At 37.9% G+C, this 15,746-nt stretch overlaps 1 protein-coding gene across 4 annotated transcripts in view; it reads left to right on the forward strand.

Annotated features, from left to right (window-relative positions):
- LCOR (ligand dependent nuclear receptor corepressor) overlaps positions 1 to 10,850 on the forward strand; it is a 78,649-nt gene extending 67,799 nt beyond the window's left edge. For all 4 annotated transcript variants that reach the window (XM_073684945.1, XM_073684946.1, XM_073684948.1 and 1 more), the window contains one exon: positions 3,532 to 10,850. In XM_073684945.1, the coding sequence (XP_073541046.1) occupies positions 3,532 to 7,873 (4,342 nt within the window). In that variant the 3' untranslated portion in view covers positions 7,874 to 10,850. The remainder of the gene's footprint in view (positions 1 to 3,531) is intronic.
- Positions 10,851 to 15,746: the final 4,896 nt, after the last annotated feature.

Here is a 15,746-nt window from a genome sequence, read left to right on the forward strand (position 1 = left end):
GAATGCACGCCACTGCTCATGCGTGCCAGCTTCCGTCAGCGCCCTGTGACGTGAATGTCGGGCACCGATGGCTTACCGTCGTAGTCGGATGGGGTCTGCTGAAGGCTCCTGTCGAACCCATCTTTGGTCATCCGGCTATCTTCTGAAGCTCGGCTATCTTTCACTATTTACTGCAATGCTGTAGTATTGCAGGTGTAGTATAAGCGATAAGACTATCACATGTTCAAAAATGAGAGTAAAAATGTTTTAAGGGAAAGGAAGCAACAATGAACATGTATAGATTTCAATCCACCCCTCTTTTCCATTCATTAAAAATAAAGATCTAAAAAATAATAGACATTTTGGTATTACCGCTTTTGTAAATGTTCTAATCTAAATATAAAATTAACATGAATGGTAAACTCCATAACGAGAATAAAAAAAAGCCAATATTGCATTTTTTTTTTTTTTGTAACCTCTACTCCTCCCTATAATATATGCAGTAAAAACAGATTAAAAATTCACACCCCCAAATGGTATCAATAAGTCAGCCCATCGTGAAAAAATACAAGCCCTCACACAGCTACATCGACGGGAAGTATAAAAAGGTTACTACTCTCGTAAAAAGGACAACACAAAGCAGAATTTTTTATTTAATATACATTATATATAATATATTCTATAACATTCCCCCTCCCACCACATGATGAGCATGGCGGAATTGCATATATATTTTTTTTTTTTTTATCCCCCACTATTTCACCATACTTGGAATCTTTTTCTCTGTGTTTTTCAGTAGATTGTATGTTAAAATGCATGGTGATATTCAAAACTACAAATCCTGCAAAACCAACAAAAAAAAAAAACATTTATACGGTTGTCGACAGAAAAATTATTTCCCTTGAAAGGAAGGGAAAATACAAAAGTGCAAAAATCAAAATTGACAGAGGGAAAGGTTTAAAGGTATCCTTTTTTACTAAACCTACAGTGTATAACTGGTCTGAAAACTTTTATAGTTGTATTGTCAATTTTTTCAAACTTGCATATTTTGTTACAAGTGTTTTTGTTTAAAACTACACGCTGCGATTTGTGACTTTTACAGCCCAATTGCATTAGACACAACCCTGGTGCATTAGGGTAGGCATACACGCTGAATAGTTTCCAAAGGAGTGCACAAGATGGTTGTAACTGGGAACCTCATTGGTACAGTGTTTTGTGCCATTACTACCTGTAAAGAAGTTCATAAGTTTTTCACATACCTGAGGAGCTCCTCCATTCTTAGCATTATGTTGGATAATGCTTAAAAGGTAGGGGAGGGGCTTCCCCTCTGTTTTAAGATGTTTTCTTTACAAAAGTCCTTCTGTGTTACATCTTGCATTATAGCCCAGACTTGTATTAACATTCTGGACAGTAGTGTTGGCATAATTTTAGGTAGTCTATTGGTTTATTTAATATCTAGTCCCTTCCTGATGGGCAGCAGAACAGTGGAGGATTTGAGTTTTAAGACCCCAATGATCATTCAAAAAAATTTTGCTGCTCAGCAGGCGGTAGCGCTGCGCTGCTGCATGAGCAGGCGCAGAGAGGTGTACGAGCTTAGAAGAAAGTCTGAGCTAGCACTCCACTCAGTAGATGTTCTGTTGAGCCCATACACCGCTTTCTTTATGCAGGAGCTCAGGCTTCTTAGGAAGAGCCACATATTAAATAAAACAATAGGTATCCTTTTAAGCAGAAGAAACTTCCGATCTCTGTATTATGAGCGCTCAACTAAGCTTTTATGGGTCTGTGTAAAGGTGAGCTTTGTGATGCTTTCTGATAATGATCAGCTGTATTGTGCATGCAGCTTTACATTCAACTAAGAATTACTGCTAGGTCCTTTTGCGTTTGCAAGCCTTTTTTTTTTGGCACTCCCACTAACATTTTTATTGTTGTGTGTGTGTGTTTATGTACATCACGTACCGCCACACTCTCTGGTGTCCAGTGTCGCTCTTATGAATGACGTCACGTCTCTACACACTGCTCTCTGAGTGACCCGGAAGTGACTTTGACCATGTAAGCTTTTGGAGCGTGAGAACGAGGCTCCATAGACTTTTTTTTTATTTTTTTTATAACAGTGACTTCCATGACTGTGTGTGAGCCGGCAGGTCTCATTTACGAATGACGTCTCAGAGAAGAGTAGAAGAACGGCGCTGGACACCGGAGAAAGCAGCGGTAGGTGGGTGTATTAACACGCTTCATTACACGCATGTACATAATTAAAATGTGATTGAGTTGGAGTGCTTCTTTAATTTTGGAAACCAGCAAATATAGTTTGCACTGACTCTGTTATTCTAGGACAAAATTTGGTTAATCTATCATTGCCGTTTTGGGGTCTTTCTTCCACTATACCTTTTTCTCATATCCTATATGCAAAAAAAAATGCAGCCATGATGATTCATTACATGAACAAAGACAAAACAGTTTTTAAGCGTTTAATGGTTTCACCTGTAGACCAACACCACAGAAGTCATGTAACATTAAGGCGTCCTAATGCAGTATTACTCTACCTTGGTTGAAGCCCATGATAGTTTGTTGCTAATGTATTCCTTAATAAAATTGAAAATTGACAAGTTGGGCTAATAGCCTAGCTGAATTCTTATCATGAAGTTTGTTTTTTTTTGTCTTTCTATTATTGTACAGTGCTTGCTGTCAATGTGTAATTTTTCCGAAATGCAAGAGGAGTTATGGCATGCATTTAGTGTCTGTGTCCTTTATAGCCTTCTATCGAATTCAATGAATCATGTGTTATCTCGCAAAACTATCGCTAACTGGTCTTGAAAAAGTCAGTGTGAGTCAGGACACCAATGTTTCAAGAAAATTTTATTTGTACACAGCAATTACATTTTTCACTTTACATTTTAAACACCTTTGACCTTAGAAAAGTCATTTACCAGTATTGGGATGTTGAGTCTATTGTAAGCAAGAATTAGAAATTGGTAAAATCACACTTACTTTTTTATTTAGTTCATTTCTGCATGTAAACTGTAAAATTGTGCTTTTTAGTTTGTTCCTTGTGACTTTTATCAAAATTATGAAAATGTATGAAAATTTTCCATTAGACGAAAAATCCGTAAACTAACAGATCTACTTGTTAATTGTTTTGTATCTGCTAAACGACGGATCCAATTATTTTTCTGATTGTCATACAACAATAATCTCTAGCTGACCTCGAACTCTTCAAGAATACATTAATTAGGCTTTTTGATGTTTGCTAAGTCTATTCGTTCTTCTTAAAAATGCCTTTTGGTACATTTATGTATGATGTGCAGATGTGTGTATTGTAAAATTTTATTTCAAGGAATCCTACTACTGCTTCTGGAATGCTGAAGAATATTTTGCTAAATGAACTTGAAATTTTGCAGGTGCAGATCCTTGCATGGTGTTTTTATAAACCTTTACAAAGCATTACCGCAATGCAGTTTTGCCAGTAAGGAAAAATTTGCTAGGAATGTATTGACTGTAAAGTGTAATCTCACTAAATGTTATTTCTTTTTTTTTTTTTTTTTTTTTTTTCAGCACTCAGGATACAGAGAAAAAAGCAATAGACCTTAACAATTCAAGTTTATCACTGGAAATGTTCATAGCCAAGCTGTGTTCACATCACCAAAAGCAGTTTATTCTTGTGTTGAACAATTTATGCACTGAAGAATCCATAATGAAATCGAAAAGTCGAAGTGCCTCGGTTTCTAAGACTGAAAGTCGTGATAGTATAGACGACTATGATCATTCCTGTTCTGATAGAAAAGCGGACCTTTCTCTCGTTGCGATAAACAAATCTTACTCAGAATCTTGTTTGAATTGCCAAGTTTCTATAAATACGCCAACAAATCCACATGAGGACAACTACCACAGTGAAAAGTCACATTGTTCAGGTTATCTTTCAAAGGTACCCATCTCCTCAGATTACGAAGAAGATCATGCTAATAATATATCTCATGCTCCGGACCAAACCATTACATATAACCCTTTAGGTATTCCAACCACAGAAGAAAAAAGGGGAACCTCCTTTACAAAAATATCTGACATCAGTCAGACTGTTTTCTTAGAACACTGCGTTCTCTTAAATAGTAACTCTGCATTAAACATGCTCAATGATTCCCCAGAGTCCGAGCTCCCTACAAACATCCCCGAAAGTGCAAATAAAGAAAACACACAATACACTCCTAAACAAACACATTCGGACTGCAATGACTGTAAATTAAAGCAGGAGAATTCTACAACTACAGCAACAACAAAAAAGCTTGAAAACCATTGCGAAAGCCCTTTTCTGGATTTTGCTGACCATTCTGCTTCATCTTTTCAAAAAATAAAGTTGCATGAAAATAAACGCTTAAATAACATTAAATGTAAGAATAATAGAGTCTTGATGACAAATGATTGTGACAAACAATGTGATGTCGTTTACATTAGTGAGCCTGTTACGACTGAATGCCACTTTGAAAATCACAAGTCTGTAGCGTGTCCTCGGAACACTGCAAGGAAAAGTACCCGAGGATATCTGTTCAGTGGCAACTGCTGTGAATTGTCCACTGTTCGCACATTGGTGAGAAGCTCAAACGTTGAGGACCGAGAAAACTCTGCATTACATACTTCTGAAGCATTAATTATTCCTAATGGCTTGATTGAGACACTACCTTCCACGGATATTTTATCACTGATACATGTAGAAGAGAAAAAAATAGAAATAGAGACTTTTGAACCTATACCACAGAATGATGAAATGGCTGAGACTTTACCAAATTCTTCTAAAAAGAGTGAAACAGAAAATTGTGATCCAAGTCAAAAAATGGCTAAAGAGCCAGTAGAGCACATCTCTGATTCTTTGGCAGATGTGTTTTCGCTTAAACAAAGGGAGTCTGAAAGAACACATGTTTTCAGTAACCACGCTGAAATGGCTTTTCATGAACATGCTGATGAAATTCCAAGGATGAAACTGAATTCTGTAATAAATACAGATGCCAATTCTTTATCTGTGGATGATCTTGAAAAAAGTGTAGCTGACTTGGCTACAGATCCAAATTTTGATGTCTCCCCTTCCATTAATTCTTGCAATCAAGAAGACAGTTCAGGTACCCAATCATTAGACATGGAAGTAATCGTTTCATTAAAAAATAATCATGTGCTTTCTGAGAGCACACCTCCTGAGTGTTCTCCACAAAATGCATTAATGGAAGAAGCTTCTGCTACATTACAATATAGTCATGCTAGTCTTTCCACAGCATATTCATCTTCATTCCCAAATGGAGCGACAGACAAACATCTCTCAAACGCCGGTTCTTCCAGTGTTGTTGATGCCAAGATTTTACCTGAAGTTATTACTGATCCTGCTCTTTCTTCTGACCAACAGTTAATAGAGATGTCTTCAGATTGTGTACCCAAAGAAAATTTTGAAAGTCAGATTTCTAAAACTTTACAAGATAATCTTAGTAGTTCTGATATTATGATCAACTTGAATGGCCACGCTACCCATGGTGTGGCCAAAGAAAATGTAGACTTTGTTAATGTAAATAAATCAGAAAATGTTAAGGATGGTCAAAGTGTTCATTTTAACGATTCTGTGAAAATGAAGATAACTGAAATGGTGCCAGAGAATATAGCTATTGTGCAGCCTTTACTTGATGAACTGCAGTTTCCTACAGCCGACGATTTAAGGCCCAATGAACGTGTTCATAGCCCTTTAAATAGATGTGTAAAAATTGTTGAAAATATTACTGTGAAACTAGAAGCTAATTGTTCAAAGGAAGATCTTAACCACTGTGCTACTGTATCTTCAACTGAATGTAACAAAAATTATACTTTTAAGAAGCCCTTGGATATCAAAGTGGTTAATCAGGAAAGCAAGTTGGATAATGTTAGTCTGGACAAAATTGACAATTCTTTAGTGTACAACAAAAAAACTAATAGGCGTCTTACACCAACAAAGAGGCACAAAAAAACACCTGCCCCAACTGACAGATGTCTTAGGAGTCATGAAGCCCCCGATAACCCCCCTTTTCATAAAATTTCTTCCCTTCAAGTTCTAATATCCTATTCTACAGAGACAAACTCCGCACAGAGGTCTGTGGAATTAAGAGCAGAAGATGCACCACGTGCCACTGCCAATCATTTCCTTGTTAATGAGACCATTAATGATGAAAATTATTTTGCAATGTTTATAAATAGCCATTGTCTAGAGGGAAAACCATTACTTTATGAAAAGATGTTAAATTGTTCGTCCTCCTTTAAGATATCGGAAAACCTCAAGATATGTTATGAAACAGGTTCTGGTAAGCGCGGAGTGTCTTTTGCAACAGAAAATCATCACAATTGCCTGAATATGATGGAGACAGAATGCAAGTCTAGTGCAACATGTTTGAGACATACTTGTCAGTTGCAATTTAAGAAATGTGAAAAAGAAATTATAGAAAACTCAAATTCCATCTCTCAACCCAAGAATAGCAATAAGCAATATACAGTAAAGGATAAAATTATGTACTCCAAATCTGGTGAACTAAAGAACCTGTCCACACAAAATAAAAAAATAAATGACTGTAATAACCAAATAAACAGACCCAAATTTTTAGACTGGTGTTCCGAAGAAGAAAATCAGGAGCGTATTTCTAGTTTTAATGATAAGTACTCAACTGTTCACAAAAACTGGATACCACTGGAAAGAGAAATGGCGAATGTGGTAAAGTCCAAAAATAAATCCGACAAACTAAAAGAGATTTGGAAAACTAAGAAAAGGGTTCGTAGACCCAAGAGCGTTCAAGATGCACAAAAATGTTCTCCAATGCAAATGTTGTTTATGAATTCTTCCAAATTATCAGATATTTGTGGGTGGTTTATGGAAACCACCGAAACCAAGTCTTTAGTGATTGTGAAGAAATTAAACACTCGTCTTCCTGAGGAACATCAGCTGCCAATGATTCAATCGCCGAAATATCCAAGTGAAAGTCTGTATCCTCACATTTTGCAAGCTCAGCGCTTAAAAAAGCATCTGAAGAAATTTGCTTCTGTTTGTCCGGCACGCAATGACCTTAAAACTCAGAATTCATTAAATAAATTGATTGAGGACAGCAGTATATCACTTGATCAGGTTTCTAAGGATACTGTAAAAGGACCTAATGATGGTCAAAAGCAAGAACCACATGATAAAGCTAAAAAGACTGGTCTTGTTGATCTACCAAAATACAGCAGATTGAGGGAAAATTTAAAATATAAGCCTTGTACAGTGAATAAAAACAGTTTGTGTATGATGAATACAAAAAAGGTGGGCAATGCTGAAAACCGAAAAGAGAAATCCCCTTCAGAATCAAGCTTGCAAAAAGTTCCAAACTCAAAAAAACTGAAAAATAAAAAAAACAGAAGACGTTCCAAAAATGACTCCTTGATTGAATCTGTTCAACTAAATCTGCCGACTAAAAAAAGAAAAATTGAAGCAAAACAGGGACTTCTTAAAAACGGACTTCATGTCAACAAAAATGTATCTCCAAAAACAAAAGTCAGTAAATTAAGTAAAACAGACATTAATTCCAATTCACAGTCTCCAAAGAAACAAGCGAGAGAGGCTGGTATCTTTAAGACAAGTTTAAGGAACGGAAAAGCAAAAACTCTTATGCAAAAACAATCCCTTAAATCACAATTTGTTCAAAGGCGTATGACAAGATCAGCTAAGCGTAGACAAATTTCCCCAAATTGTTCAGATTCTACTAAAATCACTAGTTTGTCATCTTCACATAGGATAAAGGAACTACGTAAAATATGCACTGTGTCTACAAAAAACAAAATAAATGTAGCACCCCAGGTGAGGCAGCGCAAACAAAGGTCACAGCTGGAGCCTTCCACTCGCAAAAGACGATCACTTGAATTTAAATGACAAACTAGAATTTGTGTACTATTTGTACATTTTTTTAAATTTTTTTTGCATTAATTTTAAACTTTTTATATAAGCTGTAGCAGCCCCTTAAAATCTTCCAGATCATGTAGGCATTGTGAGGCTTGGATTGTAAGGAAGTTAGCTTTTAGTTTCGTTCCCTCTGGTGCTCAAGACATAAGTTATTTTTCTCTTTTGGGTTTTTGTTCTTTTTAACCTTTTGAATGTTAAAATTTCAGTGCCTTATTTATCTTATTTTAAAAGCCCTTCCACATGATAAGCCTTGCATATTATACTTGACGCACAAGCACTTGTACCAATTTAAAAAAAAATTCAGGCACACAATGTTTCCTTTTGGTGGGTTTTTTTTTTTCCGTTTGTACACAAAAATTTTTTTTTTTTTAGCCGCAATAATTTGAGATGTCTATTTGGCTGATGAAGAGTAACTGTGCTTCCATTGTTTTTCTAAATTAACCAAAAATCTATGAAAATGGAGACAACTTTTTTATGGCTTAATCATTAGGATAAAGGGATAGTCGCAAAGGTATCGGCTCCCTTCACGCAACGTTATTTCACATGTAAAATCATTTTAGTGGCTGTATGCTTCTTTAGTTTAGTACATTTAAGTTTTCCAATATGTGTTGTTTTTGTTTTAAATACGTATGTCTTTTTGAAACCGGTTTGTCAGGTCATTAATTCTGATCGTATATGCATCTAAGTTGCTAATATTTTATTTATATTACACTTAATTTGCACTCACTTGAATTTCATTGAATTTGCACATATATGAACTGCTAACTGAAAATCTGTCAGCATTAATTTTGGAAAAAAAACTTTTAAAGGTTTAGACACATTTTAGTATCCAGCAGTTTATCAGGAAAGGTGGATTTTTAATAACATCAGGGTTTTTTTAAGACTTTATAAACGTTGAGTACAGTAATGGCTTTTTTTTTTTTTTTTTCTTATGGGTAAAAAAAAAAAACTTGTTGGTAAATCCAACACTACTGAAATGTGTTTTTTTTTTTTTGTCAAGAAAAATACTTTTCTTGTGCATTTTCTATGCCAAGCAAATATTGGCTGCAGGTAGAGCACATGCAATACTATAAACTAAAGTGACACTTGGTGCATGGTGAATTGCAGACTGTTTGTTTGCACTGGTGTTTTTAAAACTTGATTTTTGTTTAGAGAACCTTACTTTTTTACTCTCCTTAAAGAGTGGTCAGTCCTGCCCACCCACTTTTGATAAAATGAAGCCATAAAGAAAATGTAACCTTCTGAAACAGTCAATTGTAAAAAAAAAAAAAAAAATCTAAAAGGATATCTCATTAATTATTTCGGCGTTGACTGTTAAAGCTAAGCTCCATTCTTCATCCACTCGTTAACCGGTCTTGGGCAGTTCTAGAATTTCTATTCTGCCACTTTTTTTTTTTTTAAAAATGTCTCCAAAGTGGCTTAGTTCTGCTTGAGAACATCAGGCAATTTGACCTGTGTTGAAAACTAGAGGTTTTATGATCTTTTTTTCAGACTGCAGCTATGTATCTGGTAATGCTTTTGCAGCACTTAAGCTGCTAAATGTTTTTTATCATTTTTTTAGGGGAGCAGCGTATAATCATTGCAATACTTTTGGCTCCAGAAAGCTCTGTGTAGCCCATTTAATAAAGTGCTGCCAAATATCTCTCCCTTTTTGGTTACTACAGTTCCATTAGCAAATGAGATCAGAATTGTAAAAGGAACACAAAAATGTTGACTCTCTTAAACAGACAATTGCACACTTCAAATCCCATTATGTCAATGTAAAATTCTGTGTTAACTTACCTCGGTAGTGTTTCCTAACACATCTTACATCGAATTTCTTTAAGCATTAATTCTTTAGTTTGTCCTTCTGGTCAATTTAGGATAAACAGTGTAGATAAACCTGTGCAGTAATTAATTGTGTATTGCCATGAAATGCTAGCATGTAAAGGTTGAATGGTGTAGGTTAAATGTATTAAAGAAGAAACTTTTTTATTAGATTTTTTTTTTCTACTGAAGAGAATTGCATTTACACTAAAACATGCTGCCAGTCGATCGCAGCAAAAGATCATCGCAAAATCAAGGATTTGTGCTGCCGAGAACTATCGCAATCTATGGCGCACTGAATAATCTAGTGCAGATGGCTCAGTTCGCACTGTTTTACTATGGTTTTCTTATGTTAGCAGGCTATTAAGTGACTGCCGATGGCTAAAGGTTTACCGTTCGGTAGTCATTTAGTGCTGTCGGTCGGGCAGTGTAAATTGCCCCTTGTATTTTTTTAGGCAATAGTCGAGGATCCATCCAGTTTACCAGCTATATTCTATTTCCTTGATTTGTTACACAACCGCCGTTGCTTTGCATGATTCATCAGAGTACTTGATTCCCACGTGATGAGATTGAAGTACTTGAGTGATGTACTACACACAATATTACTCAGTTGCTGTATTATCTAACAGTAGGGTTGAACGGTTAATGGTATCACAAAACACACTATTTTGTGCAAATACTCTTCTGTTTTCATGTAGAAAATTGTGCTAATTTATTCACAACCAATTCTGTATAGTTTGACAATAATGTGTTCTGTATTGATTGTGGCAGTACATGCCTTCTATTGCACATCGTCAACTCCTTTTTGTGTGTTTTATCTGTTATGTTAATGGAAAACATGCCGTGTACAGAGCCATCTCTAAGAAAAGGTTCAGGGATATTGAGCTGTTAAAATATTTTTGTATTGCAGTGTCGTTTTTGTAGGCGTGGGTTTAGATGTTTTGTTTTTAACACGACTGTACAGATACTGTGAAAATACGTTAAGGTTTTATCAACTTCTGATTTGGGGTATTTAAAATATGTTGTAGTAGAAGTAAATTAAACGTCTGGTGTACTCTGTATTTATATATAAATCAATTGATATATTTGTTGAAGCTATTCCTTGCTTTGATTACTATAAAGATTTTTTTTCAACACCAAATTGACTTGTCATATTTCTGAGAATGTATTGCTAAAGTAATTTTTGTTGTGTATCTGAAAATGAAAAACATTTTAACATTTTGACCTTGTAAAAAAAAAATCCACATTCTCTGTGGTTTTGTTTGCTTTTTGTATAACTCAAAAGTACCAATGATTGCTACCCTAAGTGTGTGGTTAAATTGGCTTGTGGCTGCTACTAGGGAATCTGCTTTTATGTCTCCTTTTTTAGGATGAAGGAAGCTTTTCTGAAGATGACTTCTTTCAATAATTGGTAATTGGCATTTTGTTAGCAAAGAATGTTCGAGAATACCTATTTGGGCTACTTGAGCAGCTCAGCCATCAGGATCTATGGTCTCAACGTGATTTTTTTTTTTATTAAACTCACAAGGCTATTGTTGAAAAATAAAGACACTTCCATATTACAAATTGTCCAGACACATAAGATGTTTTAGAGGTGGATTCAACTTGCTTCACAGAGCAGCACAAGCTAGCACTAAGCGCAACAGAGAATTGGGAGTCTGTTTCAAGTTTCGCAGGTCCTCACAAAATGACTGAGCAGCGACTCTGGGATATTTAACTTCAAAGAAGTGTTTAAAAGTAACTCGTATAGGATGCGTAGGAAAAAAAAATATTACAATGGCAACAAGACCAGATATTTAACGACGATTAGAAATATATTACGGACCGATGACTCTAATTTTGAGGGTTGTCTTCACTTAGATTTAAAAAAATAGTACAGAAGTCTTAGCATTAAAAATATCTTTAAGATCTAAATTGGATTTCAAGAGCTTGCATGGCAGCACTGCCTAAACTCACTAGCGCTATGTACAGTCATGTTGGAGGATTTACTGCTAATAGCACAGTAAAGGAGATGATGTAGTAGTGCTTACGCAGGGCACAGCCCAATCCACCTGAGCTCTGAAAGGTGAATATCTGCACTGAATATTTTGTGGGGCGCAAGAACACTCCCAAAGTATCACCACTGCCAGAGTTCATATTTCTAGCGCATAATAACAGAATATATAAAAGCCTAACAAGTAGACTAACGAGTAAGCAGTTTAGAAGAGTGAGGCGAACGGTCTGCCGAAGTATCATTTGGGACTGACCTAGCTATGGTGTATGGGGAGGGGGAGACTTTCCTGGGGAAAGCATGCAGATCCTTATCTTGGTAAAATGAACATGCAATGCTACTATTCTGCCATATCCAGACTACCAGCTGAACAGGGCTGTCATGAAAACCCCTCTACTATCCATTCTAGCTTAAACAGCAAAGTTAAGTTAGCTGCAGAGTGTAGGAAGTGGTAGCATATTGTGATTGTTCTAAAGTCCAATGTGAAAGCCGGAATATTTTACAAATTTTTTACGATTTGTGTGAATACTAATCAAAACGTTTATTTTATTAGTATTCTCAGCAAACATTCTCATAAAGACTTTCAAGCAGATATGCTGAAGATTCAGGAACTTGATATATGAAGTGTAACATTCCTGGCGGTGTGCTTGCATGGTGCACCTCCTCCCACCATGCAAGACCGCAATCTTACCTGTCAGTCCATGCTGCACTCTTTGTTTCAGTTCCTGCTGTGTCCTGTCTCTTGGATTGATTAGGGCGTCGGCGCGGCTTTTTGCTTGTTTCTTATAGCTACCGTGTGCACAGTCCTAATGCGTCCCCAGCCTATTGCTGTGAGTCACTGGATACTTAAACCCCCTCCACCCAGTAGGAGGTGCCTGAGCGAGCAACACCTTCACACATTTTGTCTTAGCAACTGAAGTGCCAGGTCCTGTCCTGTATCTAGTCTGTTTCTGCCACCCTGGGGGCTGTATACCCAGGCCTGTTACCTGTACTTGTGACTTTAGTCAGTTTCCGCCACCCTGGGGGCTGAGTTCCCAGGCTCTTTCCTGGTTCAGATCCTGTCTGAACAGTGTCCTAGTCTGTTACCTGTTTGTCTCTATTTCTGTACCTTTCCATTTTCCTGCAGTATCTGAACCTGCACCTAACTCCACCTCATTGTCTCTGTACTTGTTTGTGAGTTTTGTGTCCATTCGCTACTTCATTGCAAGTACTTTGTGTGTATCTGGTTCTGCTCGTTCTGTTTCCCTCCCTCTGTATCTAACTCCTGTGTTCCAGCTTCTTGTGTTCTCCAGTCTGTTCCATGTGAACAGCCCTGTCCTGTCTACCGCATCTGCGGGTTTTGCTCTGCTTTGCTTGTTCACCGCATCTGCGGGTTTTGCTCTGCTTTGCTTGTTCACCGCATCTGCGGGTTTTGCTCTGCTTTGCTTGTTCACCGCATCTGCGGGTTTTGCTCTGCGTTGCTTGTTCACCGCATCTGTGGTTTTGCTCTGCTTTGCTTGTTCACCGCATCTGCGGTTTTGCTCTGCTTTGCTTGTTCACCGCACCTGCGGTTTTGCTCTGCTTGGCTTGTTCACCGCATCTGCGGGTTTTGCTCTGCTTTGCCTGTCTACCGCATCTGCGGGTTTTGCTCTGCTTTGCTTGTTCACCGCATCTGCGGGTTTTGCTCCTCTCCTCTTGTCTACCGCACCTGCGGCTCCGTTCCTGTATCCCAGTCTGTACTGGTTCTTATCCTGCCTGCGTTTCTACCTGCCAGTACCTGCCTCTCTGCATGTCAGCCGTGCCTGCCTGTGCCCACCTGTCTGCATACCAGCCGGGTTTGCCAGTACCCACCTGTCTACATGCCAGTCTAACCTGCCTGTTCCTGCATTCCCCGGTGTGGGTCAACAGCTGTGACCGGGGTCTGACCTGGAGTAGCACCTGGTCCCTCCGCTCAGTTCCTCCCTGGTTCACGGAGTCGACTGAGCCGCCATGCGACCTTAGTCAGATCGGGTTGATACTTAGTTACGCCCCTCCAGGCACTCCTCTGTTCATGGTACAGTGGGATCACTAATCACGCTCACCCCAGTCAGTCTGGGCGTGAGCGTAACATGAAGAAAGATGTATTGATACAGACTTAAACCTCAGCAAGTACAAAGGTCGATTAGACCACACCAGTGTATTCTAAACTAACAAAAGCAAACGGTTCATAGTTGTATATCAAAAGTCCATGAAATCTTTACCCTCAGGGGCAAAAAAAGTGAAGAGGATGCAAAAAATTGCATCACCTTCCTGTCAGAGCCAAATTTTTTTTGCATGTCTTCCAGAAGTTTTAACTTTATTTTATATCAACATAGCTGTATGATGGCTTAATTATTGAAAGACTACTTGAAGTTTTGAGTTACACTGGTCGCTTTACAACATACAATTATGTACTAAAAAAGAAGCAAAATAGAAATGATGAAATGGTAAAAAAAAAAAAACCTGACCCTTTTTTGGGGAGTATTGTTTAATACGTGATTTAAAAATAACATGGTAAAATTAAACTTTTAAAACGTATAAAATGTTTTACTCAATGGGTTAAAAATTTTGGCATTTTTTTCAGACTTAAGGAGATGCAGCGTTGCATGGAAAAATAAAAGCATATTAAATATGTCGAGATGGGGGTTAAAGCAGTACCAATTTTAACGTAAAATTGAGGATGAATAAGAAAGGGAAAAACTAACTTAGATAAAACTTAAAGAAGTTTCACTGTGGATGGGAAGAGAAAAAGCACTATGTTGAGGATGAGGTACTCCAGTAATGTGCATGCCTCTCTGTTGCAAAAAGAACATATAGGAAAGAGATTGTCAGCAGGTGTTTTGAACTGGAAGCAAGGAACCCACAGTCTAAAGAATTGATAGTTCTCTTCTGCTAGGAGATTGTCTATTTTTATATTAAAGGGTAATTCCCACAATATCAGTCATAGCTCTGTGGCTCAAAATCCTAAAATATGGCTGTCAAATGCAATCCTATTCCAAACGTGCTTTCTGCTCTGGCTATCTCCCACTGAAATCCCACATGTCAAAGACTGACGTATCTGACTTGCCTATGGATACATCCTGTAGTTTTTTCAGCACAGGTCATACAAGCTTCGTAAATACCTGCTATTCTAAAGTGCAACTCTGCTTTCATACTATTAGGCTATGTGCCCACGATGCAGAAATGCTCAGGATTTTTTCCTGAGCGTTTCTGCATCTCCCTGGCAGAAAAAAATGCATGTGGATTGTACATGCATTTTCCTGCCAGGGACATGCAGAAGTGAAGCGTTCTTCACTTGCATTTCCACATGCGGGTTGACAAGCGCTTTCCAAGCGATTTTAGCATCACTTGGAAAGTGCTTGTCAACTTGGTCACTCTATATAAATCCATGCAACCGGCATGGATTTATATAGTGTGACCCGAGAGAATGTCAAAAAATAAATATATACTTACCTTCCGATGGCCCCCGCAGTCTTGTCACTCCGTTCTCCCTTGCCGGCAGCGGTACACTGAAGGACCTGCCGACGTCAGTGTCGCGTGACCCGTCACATGACTATGACGTCAGCGCAGGTCCTTCAGTACATCGCGATTTGCCGGCTTGCGAGGAGGAGCGCATCGGGGGCCATCAGAAGGTAAATATATATATATTTTTTATTTTATTCTTTTTTTTTTTTTTTTATACAGTTTTCTATGGTACCCAGGTCTGGAGGAGAGTCTCCTGTCCTCCACACCCGGGTACCATCCGCACATTAGAACGCATGGAATGCGCATGTACAGATGCAGTGATGCGGAATCCATGCTTTCTAATGCAAGTCAATGGCGGCGAAAACGCAGCACTTCCGCAAAATAATTGGTAGTGCTGTGTTTTTTTCTGCAATGATAATCCGCAGCGGAAATTTCTGCAGCATGTGCACAGCACATGCGGATTATCATTGGGGAACATGGCAGGCCTTCTACCATGCGTTTTTTTAAGCGTTTCTGCAGCGGTTTTGCCGCTGCGGAAACGCTTAAAAAAACGCATCGTGGGCACACAGCCTTAAACAGCCTTGG

The sequence above is a fragment of the Phyllobates terribilis genome, unplaced genomic scaffold (genome assembly GCF_046119375.1).
Source record: "Phyllobates terribilis strain yellow unplaced genomic scaffold, ASM4611937v1 Scaffold_5__5_contigs__length_657084704, whole genome shotgun sequence".
Lineage (NCBI taxonomy): Eukaryota > Metazoa > Chordata > Amphibia > Anura > Dendrobatidae > Phyllobates > Phyllobates terribilis.